Genomic DNA, 22554 nt, shown 5'->3' with positions numbered 1-22554 from the left:
CAGCTACTGCCAGTTTTCACTTTCCCCAATAGAGCAAAGACCTACGGAATTTTCTGAGCTGAACTTTTGCACCGAAGCAACTTATTTAATGCTGTAACATCTAAAGACTACAATCTAACTGTTGTGCCTTGTTTGGTATGTAGAGATGGTAATTGTAAAATTGAACTTCTACAGTGGCATATACGTAACGCATGCATGCCAAATGGTTTTCTTGGAAGATCAAGGTAAATGAAAAGAGGAGAAACATTCTTTTATTTCTACATTTAAATGTGCATACATGATCTATGGACGCAACATGCATGGACGTTAAAAATGCTGCATAAATAGGTTATAATGGGATGAAAGCAAAGAATGTGCACGCAAACTATGTGCACAGCTTACATGAGGACGTCAAAGGAAAAAAAAGAAAAGATGTCTGGTACACACACACCTCTACTAACAATAAAAGTATCACAAATGCCACTGAACAAGTCAACACTGGACTAGCGAAGTTATGCAGTCACAGCCCATGCCATGGCTGCAGAAATAAAACATACATTACGAAGGTAAAATCTGGGAAAAGCAGGCACGGTTTTCAAGTTCTCGCACAAAGCTCTTTCCACAAATCTTATCACTTGTGCACATGGCGCAATAATTTGTCACATCTCATCCAACATGTCAATCACAAAGTGCATTTTGAGCATGACAGTGACAACACTTACGGTGCTTTAGCAGCTTACTAGGGGTCAACACATTTTTTAACAGCGGAGCTGTTTATGCCGAGCGTAATCTATCTGTCGTCAACAGAATATGTTGGCCGATCCTGGCGGCAGTGCAGAAAGGGTCCACGTGCAATGGCACATACCCCTGTGAACTAGCGAGGCTGAGCCTGGCTAAGTCTAGCTAAGCATGGTTGAGACTACTTAAGCTTAGTCAGTCATTGATAGCCAATCAATACCTAATCGACCATCGATCAATACTCAATAAATTCCGAAAATGCTGGGGATGACTTGGTAGTGCTTAGCCTAGCCCAAATATGTGGCCAATACCTTGCGATAGCCAATCAATAGCTAATCGATCAATAACCAATAAATTTCGGAAAATGCTGGGGATGGCTTGGTAGTGCTTAGCGTAGCCCAAAAGCCAGGACTAGCTAGGTGCCCATCAGCTCCGCTATCTCTTTAGCATTGCGCCTCCAGTGCAAGCTACGGAAATTGTTTTGTTGCTGTTGTTCATGCCGTGCATTGTGTACCACAGTATGCATGCCTTGCTTTCAAGTTTCTTAGCTGTGCTCCAAATTTCAGCCCCTTAAGTTAATGCTGGCAAAAAGCATTTATTACATAATTCTTAATACATCCTGTGAAACACTTATGTGCAAATATTGCAATGAGTAACAGTTAAGTTTCAGAGGCCTTTCAGTAAGGAATTCATACCACTAGAATGTGAAAACCTGGTGGAAGAAGTAATGATACATACTGCACCATCTTCGAACAGGTGCGGGGAAAGGCCGCGCGCAACAAATATGTGCTGCAACTTCACTGGGTTTACTTACTGGGCCCTTGAAGGGTGAAATCTCATTGGCCATGTGCTATTATGCCAATTGCAAGCTGAAATGGGTTGCTTGGAGCACCGCAAGCTGCTCCATCTCTGCCACACTGTTCCAGTATTTTTTTTTTTTTCATACTGTTTGATGTGGCTTTGTTTCGGACACACATGTGCCACTTCTGTCCTTCTAAACCTGTACATTTTAGACATTATACCATGCACTTTCTCCTAAAGGACGGGCTCTCAATTCAGAAAGTCAAGTCACACTCAAACAGCTCTGTCCAAATGTCACATTAAACCAGTGCCCACTGCCTCATTGCATTAGTGTTGCAATCTAAGCCACCATATGACTTGTCCACAGGGGATGTCTCGAATGAAAGAGGCAAGAGTTTCAAAATTGCAGCTCAGTGGTAAATGTGGTTCATAATGCAATGAGACAACAGTCATTTATCGACATACAGGGGATTGGGATCTGAATGTCTACAACTTGTGCACTGCTGAATGATACAAGAGACAAATGGAAATGTCATGCAGGTATCCTCAAGATATTGGTGGGTACACTTTGACGTTGGGTGGAATCTGCTCTGCTAATTGGACAGGTGACTTCGTATCTCTATGTGGATCTGTGGCTGCACTTTGTGACCTTGTGTTAACTAAAGTTAAGGAATTTATTTACGAGATGTAATGACTTCAGGTCACAGTGTGGGATGCTGTAGTCAGGGGCTCTTGATTAATTATGACCTCTTGGGATTTCTTAGTGCGCACCAAAACGTATGTGTTTTTGCATTTCGCCTAAACTGAATTGCAATCACCGCAGACAGGTGTCAAACCCACGACCTCATGCTTAGCAGCAGAATTCCATAGGCACTGAGTCACCATAAGTCCTGTGTGACCTGTGTATGCTCCAGAACAATACAATAATCATGCTGGCTTCCATTCCATGGTGTGTGAAATTGCCGTTGTTGCCAACCCAGATGAGAGCCAGCTAGACAGACAACAAAATTGGCAGGGGCAGGATTGAACTCGTGGGCAAAGTTGTGCTGAGTTTAGGCGCACGATTACTGAGACAAAGGCATGCTGCTTTCAACTCAAACACAAGGCATTAAAGCAGGGGTTCTCAAGCATGTTCGTTCCGGGGAACCCTGCTAAGCTCCATGAAACACCAAGAAACCTCCCCCCCCCCTCCCCGAATTAACCGAATTAAAATGTCCTAATTAAACTATAGTTGAATTATCCAGAGTATCAAGAAAACAATAAATGAATGATTACTACGTCAACACGCTTTTATTTACTGAATGTATCAGCAAATCTTGTTTCTATTTTGCACAAAAGCAGTGAGGAAGCTGAAATTCTTGTCATCTCATGACTGATTAAGGGGGCTAGCAGTGGCGAAGGCCTCGCAACATCCTTCGCAGCGCGGCCGCGGCACACGTCTTCATCTGCAGACACGCTTTTCACTACCGCGCGCACATCTGGTTATTTTTTCGCTAGGCAGCTGGTCGCCAACAAATCGTTCGTCCATCGCGATGTAGCCGGTGCTCTTAATCTTTGACAATTTTGCACTCAGTCAAAGCGCAACTACTGCTGGCCACAACCGCTGCTGACGAAACCGCAGCCGTTATCGACGCGATCATGGACGGTGACCTTGCGGTTCAGAAGGCAGGCAGCTGACGCACGCACCAAGTCAAAACGAAACTACCATTTGCTGCAACAAGTATGGACGAATCCGCAGTCGCTATCGACGCGATCAAGGATGGCGACTACGCAGTTATGAAGGCACGCAGCCGATGCGCGCACCGAGTCAAAACGAAACTACTGTTTGCCGCAACCGCTGCGGACAAAACTGGTGGCTATCGACGCAATCACAGATGGCGACTACGTACTTATGGAAGCACGCGGCTAGCCGCCAACGCGGTGTTACGCGCGGCGATTAACGCAACAATAAGGGCTTTGAGGGCACAGATAAGCACAAAGCATTCCGGCGTTGCTGTCAGTAACGTATCGCGTACGATTGCCGCTGAGGATCCCTATAGCGATGCGGATTGCGCCCATTCGTTTTTGGACGCTAGCGCCGTTTTTGCTCTTTCGTGGCGCGCATTTGTGGTGCTCCGCGCATTTATTTTTTTATTCCTTCGACGTATACGTCAGTGCGCATGCTATCGGCACCTACCCTATCTACAAACGGGAGAAATGCGCATGTTGGTATGTTACAGCCTCCGAGATTCAAGTGCGAAAGCTTAGGCACGCTGCCCGTTTTCGAAGGTTGGGTGGCTGCAAGCTGCTTGCGGATTTATTGCGCAGTTCACGCACTGCCGTTACGCGCTGTGATGTGCTTTTTGACACTCGGGCATGGGTAATGGAAGTTCTCCGGATCGAGCACACCTCTTGTTCGCCGATTTAGCCACTTAATTGGCGAGCGCGGGACCATGGAAAATTTATCAGTGACTCACGGAAATCCGAGCAGGGGCCTGCGGAACCCCACGGTTCCGCGGAACCCACTTTGAGAACCCATGCATTAAAGAAAAGAACAAAACACTTTTGAGAGGCAAGAGTACAACCAACATAGTTTGTAACCAAGCGGCACAAAATCCAACACTGATACAACACTGCAAGTCTACGGACCGGCTATGTACTCGGCGATGATCCAGACCAAAGCTGTAAGATTTGCATACTAGTTACAAGCCCACTGGTAGTGATACTGCAACAGGATATACTTCACATAATGATTAGCCTATTTAGGATAAGTAACCTTTATATTTGCTTTGCACATAAATAAACCACGCAGGCCCAAACCATGCAGCCCCCGAAAATTTGATCTTCTGCGCACATGTCCTACGGCGCTGAGTAACGCTGTTTTATTTTTATTAATGAAATCTATTGAGACGAATCGTCCGTATAAAACAATGATACTATAGGAAGATTCATCTCAAAACTAAAAATATAAAACTATTAATAAAATGGTATTTAAAAAGTCACATAATTTACTTACTGTGATTTTTACCGAACATAATTACTGAAAAATAGGTGCTTTCCTAAAATAGTCAAGGCCTTCTGCAAGAAAAAAATTCCTGGCTACAGGCCTGAAACAACGCATAATGAGGATATATTCATCTGGCACATATCACATGCAATAATCAGATGTTGGATCTTTAAATGGAAGCAGATAAGTGTGAAATCAGCCTATTTCGGTAGATTACCTTCCCAGAACTCTATCTGCATTTCTTGGCTACACTGATTGACTAATGGTATTTAATATCCAAGGCAACACACAGTATGACAGACAGAATAGTGCAAAAAGCTAGATACATGAGCATTCCTGCATTTTGACTCCATTAGAATGCACCTGGTAATCGAGCTTGCGACCTCATACTCACAGCAGATCGATTTTTCATCCAGGAAAATGACACTTATTAGCACAGAGAGCGATAGCAAAACATCTCTTTTTGAATAATACAGACGGCACCTTAACAAATTTCAATATATTTTTGGTCAGACCCACAATTATACGTTCCATTGCGAAGTTTTAAAGGCTGCACAGATGTCACACTGCATGCAGGCAGCTGTTTATGCAAGAAACTGAACTCGTATACATGAGCGTTCACTTTCAGGAAGACCTTTTAACAGCGGAGCTGTTTAAGTCGGGCGTAATGTGTCTGCTGAATCCAAGAATGTGGGCCAATCCTGGCGGTAGTGCAGAAAGGGTCCAAGCGCAATGGCACATACTTCGCTGTGAACTAGCGAAGCTGAGCATGGCTAAGTCTAGCTAAGCATGGTTGGGACTACTTAAGATTAATCAGTCATCGATAATCAATCGATAGCCAATCAATAGCTAATCCGGAAAATGCTGGGGATGACTTGGTAGTGCTTAGTCTAGACTCTAGACCAAATATGCGGCCAATACCCTGCGATAGTCAATCAATTGCTAACTGATAATCAATCAATAATCAACATATTCCGGGAAATGCTTGGGATGACTTCGTAGTGCTTAGCCAAGCCCAAATACGTGAAGAATACCTTGCGATAGCCAATCAATAGCTAATCAATACTCGATCAATAATGAATAAATTCCAGAAAATGCTGGGGCTGACTTGGTAGTGCTTAGCCTAGCCCGAAAGCCAGGACTAGCTAGGTCCCCATCAGCTCCGCTGTCTCTTTAGCATTGTGCCTCCAGTGCAAGCTAAGGCTAATTTTTTTTTCCTGACAGAGCATCCAGAGCAACACCTAACTGGAGCGACAGGCCCACTGCCCACTTGTTTAGCCGATCAGCATTTGTTAAAGGCGAAACCACTAAAATAGGCGACTATAACCCTTGCACATCGACTCTACGTGCCACAATACAACAGATGAGATCACATTACGCTATGAAGCACAGTCGAACTTTGTACCATGGGAGCCAAAAGTAAAGAAATGTTAGAATAAAACCAAGAAGGGCGGTCACAATGTTGAAGGTGGCGTTGCCCCTTGGAGACAATTTTTCCTGCTGCGTTCTGCACTCTGGTGTTCATCAGAAATACCGTCTTCAGTCAGTTTTACACCATACTTCCAGGCTTTCAGTTGAACGAGCCTTTCTTGCGCTTTAGCAAGGCGCTTGAGCATCTGAAGTATCTCCTTCTGCGTTTTCAGCAACTCACTTGTTTCTTCTTCTTCGCTACCTGTAAGGCAGACAGGCACAGACTAAAGTCAAAGTGCCACTCTGTCTAGGCATATATTAAACTACTATTACGTAACTTACAGAGCATATATGAACAGACAAATGTTAAAAAGAACACAGATCAAATCCTGTCCTACAAATGTATACATAAGCAATCATGTCAAATCAACTAGACAGCAAGCAGATCCTTGTTAAAGGGACACTAAAGGCAAATACTAAGTCGAAGTGGACTGTTTAAATACTTTTCCAGAAACCTCAAAATGCTTGTCTCGTGCAAAGAAAAGACTTAGTTTACGCAAAAATTGGATCTGAAGGGTCCAAATACCTTTATTGCAATTCAAATCACCCGCCACGCCAACTGAGGAGTGGTGACGTTGCATACGCCATTTTCTGCCGTTGGTGAGTGTAACGGCGCCCGACAGATGGCGGTACGGTGCGCCGCTGCAGCTGATTTTGGTAAAGTGGCGTAGACTGTTCGGGCATTCCGCAAAGTCCGTCGCATGGAAGTGGAATTCTCTGCTACTTGCAGTTAGTGCGAGGTTCGCGAGCCAGAAAAACAAGCGCAACACTACACGTTAACAGAAAAACTGAAACGCGAAAGTGCGGGCGGCGCAGAGTCGAGCGAACACGAAACCTTTTGACCGCCCGCGTTGTTGTCAACGGTGTAATGTCAGTTAGTTCTTTTTTGTAAAAGTGTAATAGAACTGGTGAAGTAGTATTTTCTTTCTTCTTATAATACAGTACAATGATGTTTTTATAACGAGTGGTTCAGTACTAGTGACAGAATTTAAATGAGGAGTGCCTTCGTCATCGGACGAGTACCTGAATGTCCCGGGGGAGTCGCTAATCATGTACTGCATTTACCTTAATTTCTCTATTACTAAGGCTCTGCTCGCGATAATATTGACGCTTTAGAGATACTCGTGCACTAATGCATCACTTTAGCTTGACTTAGTATTTGCCTTTAGTGTCCCTTTAAGTAGTACATCGATCGCAACAGCTGTTAAACACAGTGTCTAGCAAACTGCTGTTCACGTCTTTCCTAGGTTTCTCCAAGCTACATCTGAAAAATTTGGGTGTGACTGAAAACTAGCAAATACCAAGAAGCACCAGTTGTTGGGATACAATACCAAATTACAACATTAGCATTCGGGAAAACAAAAGGTATGATGGAATGCAATTTTGACTGAAGTTACCAGCCCAATTGCTCAGAACATCGGCATAATTCTGTATGATTCTGTTCTGTTTCATTGCTCATCTTTTTATTGTTAAGTGCAAACCTGGGTAATTAGCTTAAGCTGCTGTTTCAATGTTAGCAGATGTCAAAGATGCCAGAGCACCACTTCTTACGCACACAAATAATTTCACCCTTGAATAATTTGACATTTTACATCTCCATTCATAAGGCTGATGACATAATAGATACGTATCAAGTTCACTTTGAAGAATTAAAATGTTGTGTGTCGGCATGATTGATTTTAATTTACTAATGTCACATGCAAAAATATTTGAATAAACAAAGTTTTACAACTTCAGATCAGGATACAGTTGTGCTTCATTGCCTGTGCATTGTCTTTACATCTTGTGTGTGTTATAAATAACACATTTATCAAAAAAAAAAAGCTATCAATAACAATTATAGTTTGTAAAGAAAGAAGTTGCACAGCTAAATTCGACATCAAATTTAGATACAGACCCACTCCCATCTTCTTCACATCGGGACTTCCAGATACTTCAAATGGTTGTCCTTAAAAGAAACAACATAAGGAGGCACATCAAAACATCAGTACCGGCCCCAAAACAGAAAGGAATGTGCTAACGTTTACATATCGTGAGACGGTGCTCACAATACACAGATGACACAAGTATACTAGGCTTATGGCGTGAATGCAGCCTGAAGTGCTGGAAGACGCAGTTAGCGGAAAGATGTACAAACACAACTATACTAATCTTGTTATCACTCTGTTTTATGGCCACTTAAGTCGGCAGAGCCTGTGCAACACTGAACAAAACTTATTCCCAGTGGCACACATTCACTAACCATTCATTACGCTTCACTGACCAGGTCAAAACCATTTTGTCTATATGTCTAACACAGATTTATAAATTAGCTCCAATATTAACAGAGCTCGTCGTGTAGGCAGCTCTGCTGTGCTTTGTCATGGCTTCTTTCTCACAATGCAAAGTGAAAAAGAACAAGCTAAAGAAAGATCATAATATGGGATTTATTCTTTTAGTTACCCTTATTAAATTGTTTTTATGAATAATCAGGCGTAAACATTTTTTGCTGAGTCACCTATCTGTATTTCTAGGAGAAATCATTTTCTATTGCGGCACCTGAATTGAGTGGTTGCATGCACACATGAAGGCAGTTAAAGGGCAACTCCGGCGATTTTTTGACCATGTGGAGCTAATAAAATATTTAGCTTCCCGAGACCCTTCTGTGACACACCTGATAGGAGAATTGTTCCGCAAATTCGAAAATAATTTTTAATAAGCAGAAAAGCGCAAAAACGAAACCGAAACCTGAGCAAGCAGCCGAGCGAACCTCTGCGTGTGACGTCACGAATGTATCCCCGGCGGGGAAGGCGCGCAACGCATGCCGGTCTCGCCCGCGGGGCGAACGAAACCGGCGAAGAGCAGACGCTCAGCTTATTCGTGACCGCGCCGGACTTTCGGGGACCTTCGGGTTACATTGCAAGCTGCACCACCTATTCGGATCTGTCAAACAGTGACAGTTATGATTCAGACGAATTCAATAGCCACGAATCGCCGTCCTCCACCACTAGAGCCAGCACCCATGCGCAACATATCGCGCTGCGACATGAAGACCAAGGGATAGCCCTAACCACTGATATACGCGCTGCTTGCTATTTTAGGTGTCTTACCCCTCTCAGGGAACCGCTTCGCATGCTCACTGTAAAATGTGGAGCACGACTTTCCGCATTTGTATCCCACAACAACGCCGCTGACAGTCCAAAGCACCGACCGGTGCATTTGTTTACATCTGCAGATACAGCGACCACTCGTACGTCGTTCGCTTGAGATAGCCGCTCATCGGTGACATCAATTAATGTCAGAACATCTCAAAACACGTAGATTTCGTGCATGTAAGCACCGTTACATCACTCTGGGTCGCGCTGATACGTGCGACCACACACCTTCGGAAACAGCGAGCGGGAGACCGTAGTAGGCAAGCGTTGTGCAGCCTGCTTATCATTCTTCGTATTCTCTTCATGCACACAATTAGTGCTCCCCAAAGTAGACATAGATTAGGACATTGCACGTATGATCGTTCATTTAGAGAATGTATAGTTTTCTCGCAGAAACGCCGATGTCGTGAAGTATGACATCGTTGGCAGCTGAACGAGACGGTTGTTTACGCATGCTGTATCGAAGGGGCCTCCGCTTGCTGCCCATTTGGGATACGAGGCAAACAGTGCACCTCGTAAGCTAAATAATTAGTCAGCATAACAATAGGCAATAATACACCCATGGATTTGCGTAGTCACAATTCATTTAGGGAAGCGCCGGCGAGTGCATGCGACTGGCCGCATTCGAGAACGGCAACGTATACGGATGTTGATTGCGCGTCGTGTTGTCGCTTCTAGCTTTTTGTGTGTGCACTGTACGAAATGAGGAATGGTTTATTTCAAATCCGTATGGTCAAAACTGTGCAGAAGCAGCTTTCCTCATCCTAATAGCTTAATTAGCTTCATATCAGTGGGTCTGGTCCGCCAGCAGCAGACGCACGAACTCGGCCACTGTGATAGGCTTAACCTCGGCTGAACGCGATCGGCATCGGCTCAAACTGTGTTTGCGGATGGCGAGGGCTGAAGTTCGTGCAGCCAACAACGCAACACCGCTTGCCACCCCGCATCACTTGCCCATCCACAGGGAATGCAACTTCTCGCGACAGCAACATCTCACGCCAAGCACTAGCTCACGATCGTCGACTCCTGCACGCTCTCGTCGCTGTCGTCTGCATGATCCCGGCATGCTCTGCGTGGACTATTCCTGACGTCATACACAATGTGGCCTATAACTGAGGAGGAGGTAATGTAGGGTGCTCGAGGCAATAAATTAAATTCATTTGTAAAAAATCTGTGCAACTCACAAGCCTGCTTTTTTTAGGACATGGCGGAGGTATTCAGAGGAACAGACCCAGCGAATTTCATCGACATCCGTTGACATCGAAAAATCGCCGGAGTTGCCCTTTAACCTCAATCCAGTATAAAGGCACTAAAGAAGAACACTATCAGTTTAGTCTGGTAAAGCACTGTTTCAGCACTATGTATTCATTCACTTGGCAGCAAAAGGTATGACAGAAAAAGGATGCCAAAGATTTTTTTTTATTTACTTGACATACAGCTGGGCTTGAAAAATGGTGAAAATAAACAAATAACACTTCTTCAAAGAATAAATAACTGTAACAAATCTGAAAGCAGTATGTACGGTTAGGCACAAAAGCTTACGGCAGGAAACTGGACTTGTGAGAAAACTAAATTCCCCCTAAATTCAAAATTGCAGTCAGTAGTAGATTATGTGACCGACTTGGCAATCCATTAAATTAAAAGTGCCATGCCTTAACAAGGCAGAAATTCACATTTATCGTGGAACCTGTGTCTCGTAAACTTTTGTATACAACCGTACATCTTCTTAGTGCTAACACCTTGAAACGAGTTACAGCTTTACAGAAAAGACGGCAGATCTCACACCCTGTGGAAATCCATGTTATGCGAAGCAGTGTGCGGGGAGCCTACCAAGTTAACGAAACGACCATGGCCGGTATTTTGTAGCGATGCCTTTCCAATTCTAACGCCTTTTCGTCCTTTCGCGCTTGGTCAAGTGGTCAGAGCGATGGTCCGCTCACATTATCAACGGGATCAGCCGGCCGTGAGCAGTGGATGATAAGACTAGTACAGAATAAAGCATAACGTATCGCTACAGAATACCGGCCCAAGAGAGCACCAAGATGTAGATGGCTCTTTCATGACCTACATGACGCTCATGTCATGACATTCACGTCACGAGTCCTCAGGAGTCCCTTTAGCTACACCTAAGAAACCTTAAGGTGAAAGTCTTAATGATGCTCATGATTATGATTTCTACCATCATCCTTTAGTGTTTCCTTCACTTAGTGCCCACGTGTGTACCCATTCCAGTGGTTTCTGAGTGTTAATCTTTTTTCACCGAGTCATTGTCATTTTTGCCGAGTCATGGTCATGACTATGACTTCTACCATCATCCTTTAGTGTTTCCTTAACTTAGTACATATGCCAGAACCCATTTCAGTGGTTTTTGAGTGTTATTCCTTTTTTTGATGAGTCATTGTCATTTTTGCTTAGTCATGGTCATGACTATGACTTCTGCCATTATCCTTTAGTGTTTCCTTCACTTAGTACCCACGTCCGAACCCATTTCAGTGGTTTTTGGGTGTTAATCTTTTTCGCTGGGTCATTGTCATGACCTACATGGCATGCATGTCGATGTCATGACCTATCACTTATGTTAGTCATACACTCCTGTCATACTATGCCAATTTTGGTACCTACGAAGTTAACGAAATGGCCACGAGAGCACCAAGACGTAGGCGGCTGTTTCATGACCTACATGACACGCATGTCATGACATATCATTTATGTTCGTCAGATACTCTTGTCATAGTAGGCCAATTGCAGTACATACCGAGTTAACAAAACGACCATGAGGGCATAAAGGCGTAGGCGGCTAGATAGATAGATCATCATCATCATCATCAGCCGATATTTTATGTCCACTGCAGGACGAAGGCCTCTCCCTGCGATCTCCAATTACCCCTGTCTTGGGCTAGCGTATTCCAACTTGTGCCTGCAAATTTTCTAACTTCGTCATCCGATAGATAGATAGATACTGTCAAAGTAGCAAATGTTCGCCAAGAAATACTTCGTATTTAAAAACACACAAGCTCCCTTTGCTCCTGAGCAACTGTAATGCGCTTCACTAAGCACTACCACATCATCCCTATCATTTGATGACTGTCTGTTGTTTCACTGGACCGTCATTGCACCTCCTCCTTTTATACCCATTAATCTGCTCCACCCACTCCCGTCTTCAGCACTGACTCCACTCCCTCGCATGGCCCCTGAAGTCATTTTCTTCCTCCTCCCTAAAACTGTGGGCCCAACTCCTCATTCACTCCTCAAAACATGTTTTCATCCTGGTCACCTATTGGATGATCTGATAAATGCTAATGCGTAAAAGAAGAAAGGCATACATAAAGACTCTTGACTTACTTTCACTTGGTGAGCCCGGCTCACTTGTCTGGGTTGACCTGAAACAACAATGCAGTGCGACCGCATGAACAGCAGCGAATGTAAAGAATATTAATCCATCCTCATCAAGCATAGTGCAGACGAAGGTGAAACGTTCAACAGGATGTCAAGTTGGGTTAGTTGATCTTGAATGACAGGCACGTTTGGCACAAACTGGAGGGACGCAGCAGATGTAAAGAGTAAGGAGCTGTGTTCTTGTGTTTTTTTCCTTGGGCTCTTTCTGTCCAAAGTGTAACATGCCTGCCATTCTGTAAGCGCAAGTCACTACAGTTGCTTAAGTTACCACTTGAACCATCTCAGGATGGACTCGAGTCACTCAAGCAAGCTAATGTTTGAAGGTGAGCATGTAAACTAGGAAAAGTGGAAGCGAAACAGTGCCTGTCTGAGAGGTGGGACATATATAGCTTAGCTTGTTTCGTCAGAACAGTGAAGGGCCATGAAGGGTCATCAATTAGATCAAAATAAATAAGCCCTTTCTATGGACACGTGTGTCTGTCACAGAGCACGGGCTAGCCACAACATCAATTATGACTTCTTGATGTCTGTCATGCTCTTGTTCCGACACAACACGATATCAGCAGTGTTGTACGTGCATCTCTTCAACATGCGAAGTGGCTTTGGCGATTGACTTGTCACTGGCCTAGTTATGCAGAGCAGCAACCAGATTTTTTCAAGTTGTATTCATTATTATCTCTGACATCTAGCCTTTCACATCATCTGCCACTCTGTGTATACTGTGTCCACTTCAGCCTTGACCCTGCAGTGGACATAAATAAGCTGATGACAGTGATAATAATATGCTTCATGCCCCTCAGTAGTGCGCTACAGCTTCATACCTCGGTTAAACTTGTGTTTGTTCTCTCCAGAATAACACTGTGTTCAGCATGTACACCTCGTGTTTATGACTGAATCTGTGCAGAAAATCTGTGAGGATGCCTGATAGCAATCAATCAGTGAGACATCAATGCAAGAACATCTAATTTCACATTTTCTGCAAAGTGCAAAACCACTTACAAACACAGCTTGTTGCCCTGCTCAGCAAGCAACAAGAAATCCGAACTGTTAATCAGGTTCTAAAGTATCTGTAGCACAAAACCAAAAATTTTGCATGAAATTGACCAAGCTTTGCTGCAGCAGCTGATGCAGGAAATGTTGCTATCTTATTCTGAGAGCATGAAACTGCAAGCCACCTGTTCATGTCAAGAAACAAAAGCTGGAGGTGCTTGTTTGCATCATCAAAAGAAGAAGAAAAAAAAGTGACAGCGAGGGAGCTTACCTGCTATAGCATGGAACTTCCTCATCTGTAAGAATAAAAGTTTCAAGACTGCTCAGTATAAAAATTCAATAGAGGTCATACTAGTAATATGAAATGTTACTAATACATCCCACAAGCTTTAGACACATGTTAATAGGCAAAATAAGGAATTGATGCAAAAATAGGCACTTACTACAGCTAAAACAAACATTTAAATCAAGGTATGGAGGGGAAGGAATTTAGTAGCCAGACCGCTAACAATTTTTGTGTGGTGTCCGGAAAGCACCAACTAGCAGCAAAAGAAAATGCCAGCAGATGTGGTATTCATTCTAACATTCTCCACAGTGTACAGTGATCATGACAAAAGTTATGCTGCACTGCATCAATGGAAAGCTGCAACTTGCTTAGGAATGAAGTTGTGGATCACGGTAAAATATTTAAATTCTTCCAGCACATTAACAATCGCCCACCCCCGCTGCTACAACAGTATAAATTCTCGGCACATAGTACACAAGTAGCCATGAAATGATTCGGAGGGAAACCATCAGTCCAGTAAAAGTTTGAACAGTGGCAAAATAAAATGTAAGGAAAGCATTACCTTCGTGTTCTGGCTCTGGATCACTTGATCTGAAAAATTTCAACACTAGCTTCGACCACAAGATTGACAAAAAACCCTTTGCTTTCCAAGTGTACAATGTGCAAAATGCATGCCTACTTGTTATCACAGGACACCTCTCCTGGGGAGCTGGGAGGTTCTGGAGAAAGAAGCACAGAAAGAAAGAAGAAGCAGACAGAACTGCAGTTACCACAAAAATTTTTTTAGTCACTGAAGGACACCAAATGCATTGACTTTTTGAGTCTATGGGGAACATGTTCTTCATCAATGATCTTGAAACAACAAACTAGCACATTTGATTCATCATACCAAGATAAGGCGCCTTTATGTTAAAGGGGCCCTGAAACACTTTTCTAATTATTCATACAATGACCTCACTATTAAAGGGCACACTGGAAGCTGCACAGGCAAGGCCCCACCCGAAAGTTGGGCATCTTTCTTTTTCTTTACGATGCTACTTTCAGTTCAGGCATGAGGTCGGTGCTCAGGCACCTGTAGCTACACCACTTGCAGAGACCAATCAGAGCATGTGGTTGTCACAGCATCTCGCAAACAAGAGGACTCATCACGGCATCCCATGGCTGCCGCTGTATCTACACTATGCAGCACGCTGGTGCGATCTTGGAGACCACGCACAGCCGACGCAGCTAAGCGCAACTGGCCTGTGTAGATCCCCGGGAGCACAAAGATGAAATACTTTTTTTTATCTTTTTGTTTGTGAAACCACAGACATATGTACTTTTCATATACTTAACACAAGATTATCAATCACATATATCATTACTGAGAACGATCTCGTGATCACACAATCCGCCAATATCTGTTGGATGGCTTGGTAGCTCGCAACGTAGCTACTGATGATATTGCGAAGGGGAGAGCAAGTGATTTTTCCCTGTTTTTGACATGAGAGTGAATTCCCTGCTTCATGCAGTGCAATATTTGGCTCACATTCTCACAAGAGCTTCATCTACAGATTGGCAACATTTTATTATAATGTTCAAAAAGCGTCTCAGGACCCCTATGACAGGTGCCACTTTTCACTGATGTAAAATCACAAACACTACAACTGGGAAACAAATGCAATAGGGGATACGTAAAATTTGGCCAACATGCATTTATTTCACCCAGTAAGATTGTGTGCAGGCTATTACACTGCTCTATTAATAACAGTATCATTCTTCTCTACTCATAATAACAGATGTAATGACATATTACCATAACAATCAGCCACTTTAGCTTACACTGTGCGGGTAGAACCATGTCTAGTGATGGTATACTAGTTTCATAACATACAACACAATCAAATATGCCTTTGCAAAAGCTGTTTTATATAAAAAAAAGAGGAAAAAGACAAAGTGGGTTATAATAAACCCTGAAATAGCAAAGTTCCCAAAAGAAAACAATGCCTGTATGTGCCAGCCGCTGAGGTCAGATCGGTTCAAGTACACATTGAACTGTGACATGATTACATACAGAAGGAATTTATAGTGCTCTCAGTATTCGTGAAGCGACTGGATGTGGTTCACAACATAATCATCAAGCTCTATCTGGAGAAGAACCAAGCACAAATATGAGACTTCTTTAGTGTGCTAGTTTCCAGGACACCATTTGACTTATTTTTTACTTAAAAGCTAAAATCAAGCCTTTACTGTTCTTCCATTATGTGGTTTATTCAGTGCTAGCGAGCAGGTTCATCTATATAATGCTTGAAATAAGCCTCATTATAAGATACACTCTTATTCACAAAGTGCCCCTTGTGACATATATCAGAGAAAAAAACTACCCTTACTCAAGTGTATACACATTCATGTAGAGCAGTCATTATGACAGTTCAGATGTAACATTGCCCATGAAGGCCTGCAACTCTTGCAAGTAATGTTATAAGTGCACTGTACTGATATATGCACTATTGTTCTACATCATTTATCTGTTTACTGTAACAGTACAAGAAACAGCCATGTCTTTCGTGTAATGGTAACTTAAAAGTGCATACCTGTCTTGACATCTACATTAGTATTCAAATTATCACTCGGCTCTTCAGTTCCTGCAGGAAAACAAGAAAGAAAAAAGTGCAGCAGAATACATTAGGCAAATATAACAAAAATTAATAACTACAAACTATCAGCACAGTGCTGGCAACGACAAAAGGGCCAGTCTGAGCAACTTCGTCAGCAGCATTCATGCGTGCCACTTGAAACCAAGGTAATAATAAAGAGGCTGTCAAACCACTAATGTAAGGAGGAAAAGCTTCAACCAGCACAACTATATTGAACAAACTGTGGCAAAAGACGCACGTCTTCTCTCGCAATGCAGGCAGTTGTCCGGGGACAAAAATTAGCCCAACAAACAAAGACTGGACTTGACACATTTCACTGTACGGTGCTGCTACTCGTGAACATGTAGAGGGCAAGAGTGCGAGGCCTTTCCCATTATGCAGTGAAGGGGAGACTGACAGCTGTTCCTACGGCATGTACTTAAAATGCTGTTGTTACCACCATGTGATGATATGCTGTATGTGACTGCACACATGAGCCTTTTGGGTCCTGGTGTAATCAACTACCTTTGTCGGTACTTCCCCTCTTCCACCCCCACAAAGCTAAAAAAAATTTTCCGCTCCAGTCATCAGTGCTTGTGCTAATCCTTTCCCAGAACATTCATAAAAATGGCCTGAACATTAACAGTACCATAGCAACAGTGCCTGTGCCTTGCATGCATGAACGGGCTCTGATGATGGCTATTACGCGGCCAGGATTAGCCAGCGATCTCCATGCCGCACTAGCAGCACATTTGTTCACTTAGTTCCACGTTTTGCAGCAAAGTGTCAGTGTTTTAGTGCTTGGCAAGCTTCACTTTTGCTAGCATGACATGACAGAGAGATAGAAGCATGACCAGTCCGTGTGCATACAGGGGAGGGTGTGAGAGAAGTCGTAAGCTGAGAAAGGTGGGCAAAGTTGTCCACCAAGTTAGCACTTTTGGCTTCAGAAAAGTGACGTTACAGCTAGGCTACCCTAAGTTGCTTCCCTCAGGCTACATGCTGTCAAAACACAAAAGCAGGGGCTGCGGAAGTCTATTTTGAGTGTGGGGGCAGGAAGTTGGACTCATTTCACCTACAGAAACTTGTTGGGTTATTGTGAAGCCAAGGATTACCTTACTATATTAGAGGGGTGGTCGGCCCTCAGAGCTGGGGGGGGGGGGGGGGGGGCAGTGCCCCCCTGCAATAGAACCTGCGGGAGTGCTTGCCCCTCCCCCCTCCCCCCCCTCTGGATGCCATGAATGAAAAATTTAAAGAAAAGTGTTTGGTAAACAGACACCGAAGAGAAGTTAAGCATAGGTCATATTGGTAGGTTACATTACTGGAATTGTAAACATGCCAATCTTGACACGAGTGGGAAACCAGAACGACCACAAAAATGAAAGATGGAAATCCACCTTGAAATTCTCAAATGAGTCCGGGAGTCATGACAGTATTTCCGCAGGGCTAGTTAATTGTTCATAAGTACAAAGTCAGTGAAAATCAGCAGCAATATTGGCCACTATGTAAAAGGACAACTCTACATGTTTTTTCGAGTTAGACTAGCAACGAGATGACCAAGAAAGAGCACCTGTGCTACTTGGGGCTTCTGTGCTGCTGCCAAGCAAGCACTCTTCGATGGGCACCCCTATTACAAACTCGTTGAGATTATTGAATAATGAAGCCTCAGCAAGAAGGTTCCCAGCGGTAGCACCACAGTTGGCACCTGAAAATTCAGTAAAAGGACACCCACTTTAAATATCGAATAAAAATTTTCCACATTCGTTGAAGCTGCACATTGGGCTATGAGGATCGTTGTAATGGAAGGCTATGGATAAATACTGAAAACCTATTCTTTAAAGTGCATCAAAATCTAAATGAACTTAAATCTACATGCATTAACATCAAAATGAATTTGGAGCCTTACACTACAGCATCTCTCACAGCCCCTTTGCTGCTTTGCGACATTAAAGTCAATCAATCAATCAATCAAAAGAACTGAAAATTGGCAGCACAGGGGATGGTTCGATGCATACAGCTTTTGGCTACTTGCTGCAGCTCGGTGCTATTACACATTGATGGTGCATTAATGATTTGTGATAAAACAATCACCACATGACATACCCATATCATTTAAAAGCTGCACATGGAGTACACAATAAACTGCTCGCATAAAAGATATGCCGGTCACACACAAAGGCATGCGAGGATTCACACGGCATTCACGGGGTTGAGTTTCCTATTAAGGCAAAAAGGCACAGAGAAACACAGGGACCAGCTGAGTATGAAAAATGAACGCCTTAGACATTTTATGCCTCACACATTAAAAAAAAAAAGTTAAGAAATTGCAATTACAACTGCGAGACTTTGTATACACGCTTTCCCCAATTACCCTTGAGTGCACTGCACTTGAGATAAAAACTAATCTGTAAATGATTGCTCTTGCTCAAGACAAGAAATAATCCATCCTATAAAATTTCAACTAGCACGCAAATCAATATATGTAATCATGACTGTTCTTCTCCCTCTTCGTGCTTGAGCCTTGGCAGTGCCTGCGGAATAAACGGGTCTGCCAGCGCTGCTTGTCCTGGTTGTCTTCCAATATATGTATGTATGTATATATATATATATATGATAATCTTTCAAGTGTGGATCAGAGAACAAACGGGGATAGCCGATATTTTAGTGGACAATAAGCGGAAAAAGTGGAGCTGGGTAGGCCATGTAATGCGTAGGATGGATAACCGGTGAACCATTAGAGTTACAGAATGGATACCAAGAGAAGGGAAGCGCAGTCGAGGACGGCAGAAAACTAGGTGGAGTGATGAAGTTGGGAAATTCGGAGGCGCAAGTTGGAATCAGCTAGCGCAAGACAGGGGTAATTGGAGATCGCAGGGAGAGGCCTTCGTCCTGCAGTGGACATAAATATAGGCTGATGATGATGATATATATATATATATATATATATATATATATATATATATATATATATATATTGTAAGCACACTTAACATACTTCATCGTTCTCATTTGTATATAGCCATCATCATCCCTGTTCTTCTCCTTCGTGCTTGAGCCTCGGCAGTGCCTGCGGAATAAACGGGTCTGCTAGTGCTGCCTGTCCTGGTCTTCTTCCAATATGTGTGTATGTATATATATATATATATATATATATATATATATATATATATATATATATATATATATATAACAATCGTTTAAGTGTGACCCAGCTTAAACTCGATCATTCCCTTCGAACATTGACCATTCGCCATCGAATGTCTCTCCTATGCCCCCCCCCCCCGTTCCATAAATACGTCCACAACAATAAAATAGCCTCGTTACACCTTGAACACCACATACAACACGTCACGCAGGCTACATAATCACCTCAGCTTCATGTGCATCTTTGGCAACACGAACGCTTTTAACACGTCTGCACTTCCAGAAACCATCCGCATGTGGAATGATCTTCCCGGTGATATCGCCTCTGATAACAACCTGAATACATTTTGCCACAAACTTGACGTACATTTTCTTGAATTAGCGCTGTAACATGGTCTGGTCGTTTAAGTTCTTGCTTTGTTTATTTTCCAATGTGGTGCGTTTTTTTTTTTTTTTTTTTTTTTACTTGCACTCAAAGGCGCTTTTAGTGCTTATTTTGCAAACAAACGTATTCCATTGTGCTGTATTTTCTTTCTTTTTTTTTATTCGGTTCACCTGCGTTGGAACCTTGTTTTGTATTTTGCAATTTACTCTGTTGCCTTGTGTTTTGATGTTCACTTGCTTTGAAACCCTGTTCCATACTAGTTTGCTTGTGTTTTCATTGTAATAACTAAACCCCTCAATGCCCTTTGGGTATTTTTAAATAAATAAATAAATAAATAAATAAATAAATAAATAAATAAATAAATAAATAAATAAGCAAATAAATATAAGAGCACGTGTAAGCTGACATTGTTTGACAAATTGTTGTGCTTATTTTGTGGCAACCTTTTTTTTTTTTTTTTTTTGGTCGTGTACAAATCTTGCGTTTTGACAACCTACACATGAATGCACCTTTTAGTACGTTGCTAGTTTATATTTCTTTAGCTTAACTGAAACTATAAGTGACTGAACAACTGACGTTGTTCCTACAAAGTAGGATGAATAATTGTTTTTTTTTTTATTATTATTATGTTCGCCGACAGACAACGCGCGCGCGCGGTTTGATCATGGATCGATATGAAATGGCGCAAGCGTACTGTACCTCCCGCGCGCACGCCTCTTTGCCGAAGATCAGAAATATCTTACCTTTTTTGCTTAATGACTTCAAGTCCGCCCATTTCTTTCTGACTTCTGCCGCTGTCCGGCGAACACCAGAAACTGCAAACAGGGACTTGGTTATGAACTCCCAAGCCTGATTTCTGTCTTTGGAGCCGCCTGTACATCGTCGCTCAATCAGAGGTCTGTACGTCTTGTATCCTGTGACCAACGCGTCGATTTCGGCGCGGCTGAAGTTCGCCTTTCGCCTCCCTCGCGGATCGGTGACAACTAACAACTGCGTAACACCCAGCTGTCCTAACGCAGCCATTAACGTCTGGCCGACGGTTGTGTACTCTTCATTGATCCTATTTACAAGCACATACTAGCGCGGACAGTTGATGACCACGAGCCAGCTCGCAGAGTTTCTGGCGAACGAGGGGACTTCATCGCGAATGATCGTAAGACAAAAGTTACGAAGTTGCGAGCAACCGCCATATTTAGAAAGATCGCAAGTCCATGGCCTATTCGAAACGTCCCAAAAGTTCGCAAATCAGTTTTGTGACGTCACCACAAATAATTAGCGCAAAATTTTGAGCAAAAAAGTAAAAGATTCAGCAATTAAAAAACACGTTTTTATTGTTTGTAAGTGCTAGTATGACTACAGACACAATTTTAACAGACAACTTGCAACTAACCATGCCTAAAACCAGCGAACACACCTGTTGTTACCACGGTAACAGTACTGTTTACAAATGGCTAACGAGGTGTTCTCGCGAGCTGGTCTTTATGTTGACGAACTGAACAAAATTCGCATCGCGGATCCAGATGCTATCAGAGAAACGCAGGAGCTTAAGGATGACTGCCACAAGTTCATTGAGAGTGAGCCGTTTATCTGGTTTCGATTCTAATGGACTCGTACGTTCACACATAATCGATCTCTCTTTCTTCAGGAATGACCGAATTTCAGTCCGTTGTGGATAAGTACATTACAATATCGGATAAATTGGCAGCGGAAGTCGAACAAGAAAAACTGAAGGTGAGAGCTTGCGCTGTCGGAAAGAGTGAAGTATTATTTTGTGCCTTCCGCATTGCAGGCCATTGGGTCCCGAAACCTGCTGAAGTCTGTCGTGAAAGACCGCGAAACGCAACAGCAGCAGCTTCAAGCGCTCGTGCTGGAGAAGAAGATAGAGCTAGAAAGGTTTGAGTGTAAACTGATGTATACAATGAAGACGACGATTTAAACACGACAGAAGCCCTCTTTTATTGTGTGAAGCGGGTGCACTATACGGTCGTCTGTCGCGCGCGCTCAATCCACCTGTCGCTTGGATTCGTTGTTTGGGCTATATTATTCGCAATAGGCGGTCGTCTTAGATATGATAGAGCAAATAAATTTTGCATCCATACGAATACGCCAGCTGAAATCACGTTACCTGAATGTGCGCGCCAGTAGACGATGCCGACCACGACAGAGGTCGGGGGATCGATTCCAGGCTGTGTCCCGCTGAAGAGAACCCGGACCCTTCCATTATGGCAACTTCCATCGCCAGTCAGTCAAAATATGAGCGGAAAGTGTCAACTACAGTATCAGTACTGCGCAGTTTAATCGGCCGCGTTATGCAAACAGTGACGCGCAGCTTCGAAACACATTTAGCGTTTAAAGTCGTGCCGACTAGCTCAGGTATATTCTCGTGTTGTAACATGCCGCACATTTCTACATTTTTTTTTAAATTTTCCTTCCTTGTTTGCTTTCAGATTGAGAATACAGCTGAATGCAATGAAAAGAGAAGAAGCCGAACAGAACGAACTGATTGAGCAGTTCTCTATGCAGTCATGAAGCTACTCTAAGCCAGAGCGGGACATGGAAAACGATAATAAATCAGTGTTTACAGCTGCACTGCAGTCCATCATGAGACATCGGCTCATTCACAAATTGGCTAG

The 22554-nt window shown here is 43.1% G+C and overlaps 2 protein-coding genes across 3 annotated transcripts; one reads left to right on the top strand and one right to left on the bottom strand.

Moving 5' to 3' along the window:
• Positions 1-231: 231 nt before the first annotated feature.
• Positions 232-21135, bottom strand: LOC119446500 (uncharacterized). 2 transcript variants are annotated; one of them, XM_037710936.2, is made up of 9 exons: positions 20665-21134; positions 17963-18097; positions 16354-16404; positions 14460-14499; positions 14343-14371; positions 13766-13790; positions 12451-12488; positions 7872-7922; positions 232-6176 (listed from the first exon to the last, which is right to left on the bottom strand). In XM_037710936.2, the coding sequence occupies exons 1-9, from the start codon at positions 20942-20944 to the stop codon at positions 5959-5961; spliced, it is 867 nt and encodes a 288-aa protein (XP_037566864.1). In that variant the 5' UTR covers positions 20945-21134; the 3' UTR covers positions 232-5958. The 2 variants fall into 2 exon arrangements, with proteins under 2 accessions (XP_037566864.1, XP_037566867.1); XM_037710939.2 differs by lacking the exon at positions 17963-18097 and having other exon boundaries at positions 20665-21135.
• A 220-nt stretch (positions 21136-21355) lies between these two features.
• Positions 21356-22510, top strand: LOC119446504 (intraflagellar transport protein 20 homolog). Its single transcript, XM_037710943.2, has 4 exons — positions 21356-21495; positions 21567-21652; positions 21711-21814; positions 22369-22510. The coding sequence occupies exons 1-4, from the start codon at positions 21369-21371 to the stop codon at positions 22448-22450; spliced, it is 399 nt and encodes a 132-aa protein (XP_037566871.1). The 5' UTR covers positions 21356-21368; the 3' UTR covers positions 22451-22510.
• Positions 22511-22554: the final 44 nt, after the last annotated feature.

This window comes from Dermacentor silvarum, chromosome 3 (genome assembly GCF_013339745.2).
Source record: "Dermacentor silvarum isolate Dsil-2018 chromosome 3, BIME_Dsil_1.4, whole genome shotgun sequence".
Classification (NCBI taxonomy): Eukaryota; Metazoa; Arthropoda; class Arachnida; order Ixodida; family Ixodidae; genus Dermacentor; species Dermacentor silvarum.
The sequence above is the reverse complement of the archived record's forward strand: the minus strand, read 5'-3'. Positions and strand labels throughout refer to the sequence as shown.

Coding starts and splice junctions, on each gene's coding strand:
- LOC119446500 (XM_037710936.2), bottom strand. CDS start 20,944: ATGGCTGCGTTAGGACAGCTGGGTGTTACGCAGTTGTTAGTTGTCACC. Junction 12,489..13,765: donor GAAGTTCCATGCTATAGCAG/GTAAGCTCCCTC, acceptor TTGTTGTTTCAG/GTCAACCCAGACAAGTGAGC. Junction 7,923..12,450: donor GCCGGGCTCACCAAGTGAAA/GTAAGTCAAGAG, acceptor GTTTCTTTTAAG/GACAACCATTTGAAGTATCT.
- LOC119446504 (XM_037710943.2), top strand. CDS start 21,369: ATGGCTAACGAGGTGTTCTCGCGAGCTGGTCTTTATGTTGACGAACTG. Junction 21,653..21,710: donor TCGAACAAGAAAAACTGAAG/GTGAGAGCTTGC, acceptor TCCGCATTGCAG/GCCATTGGGTCCCGAAACCT. Junction 21,815..22,368: donor AAGAAGATAGAGCTAGAAAG/GTTTGAGTGTAA, acceptor GTTTGCTTTCAG/ATTGAGAATACAGCTGAATG.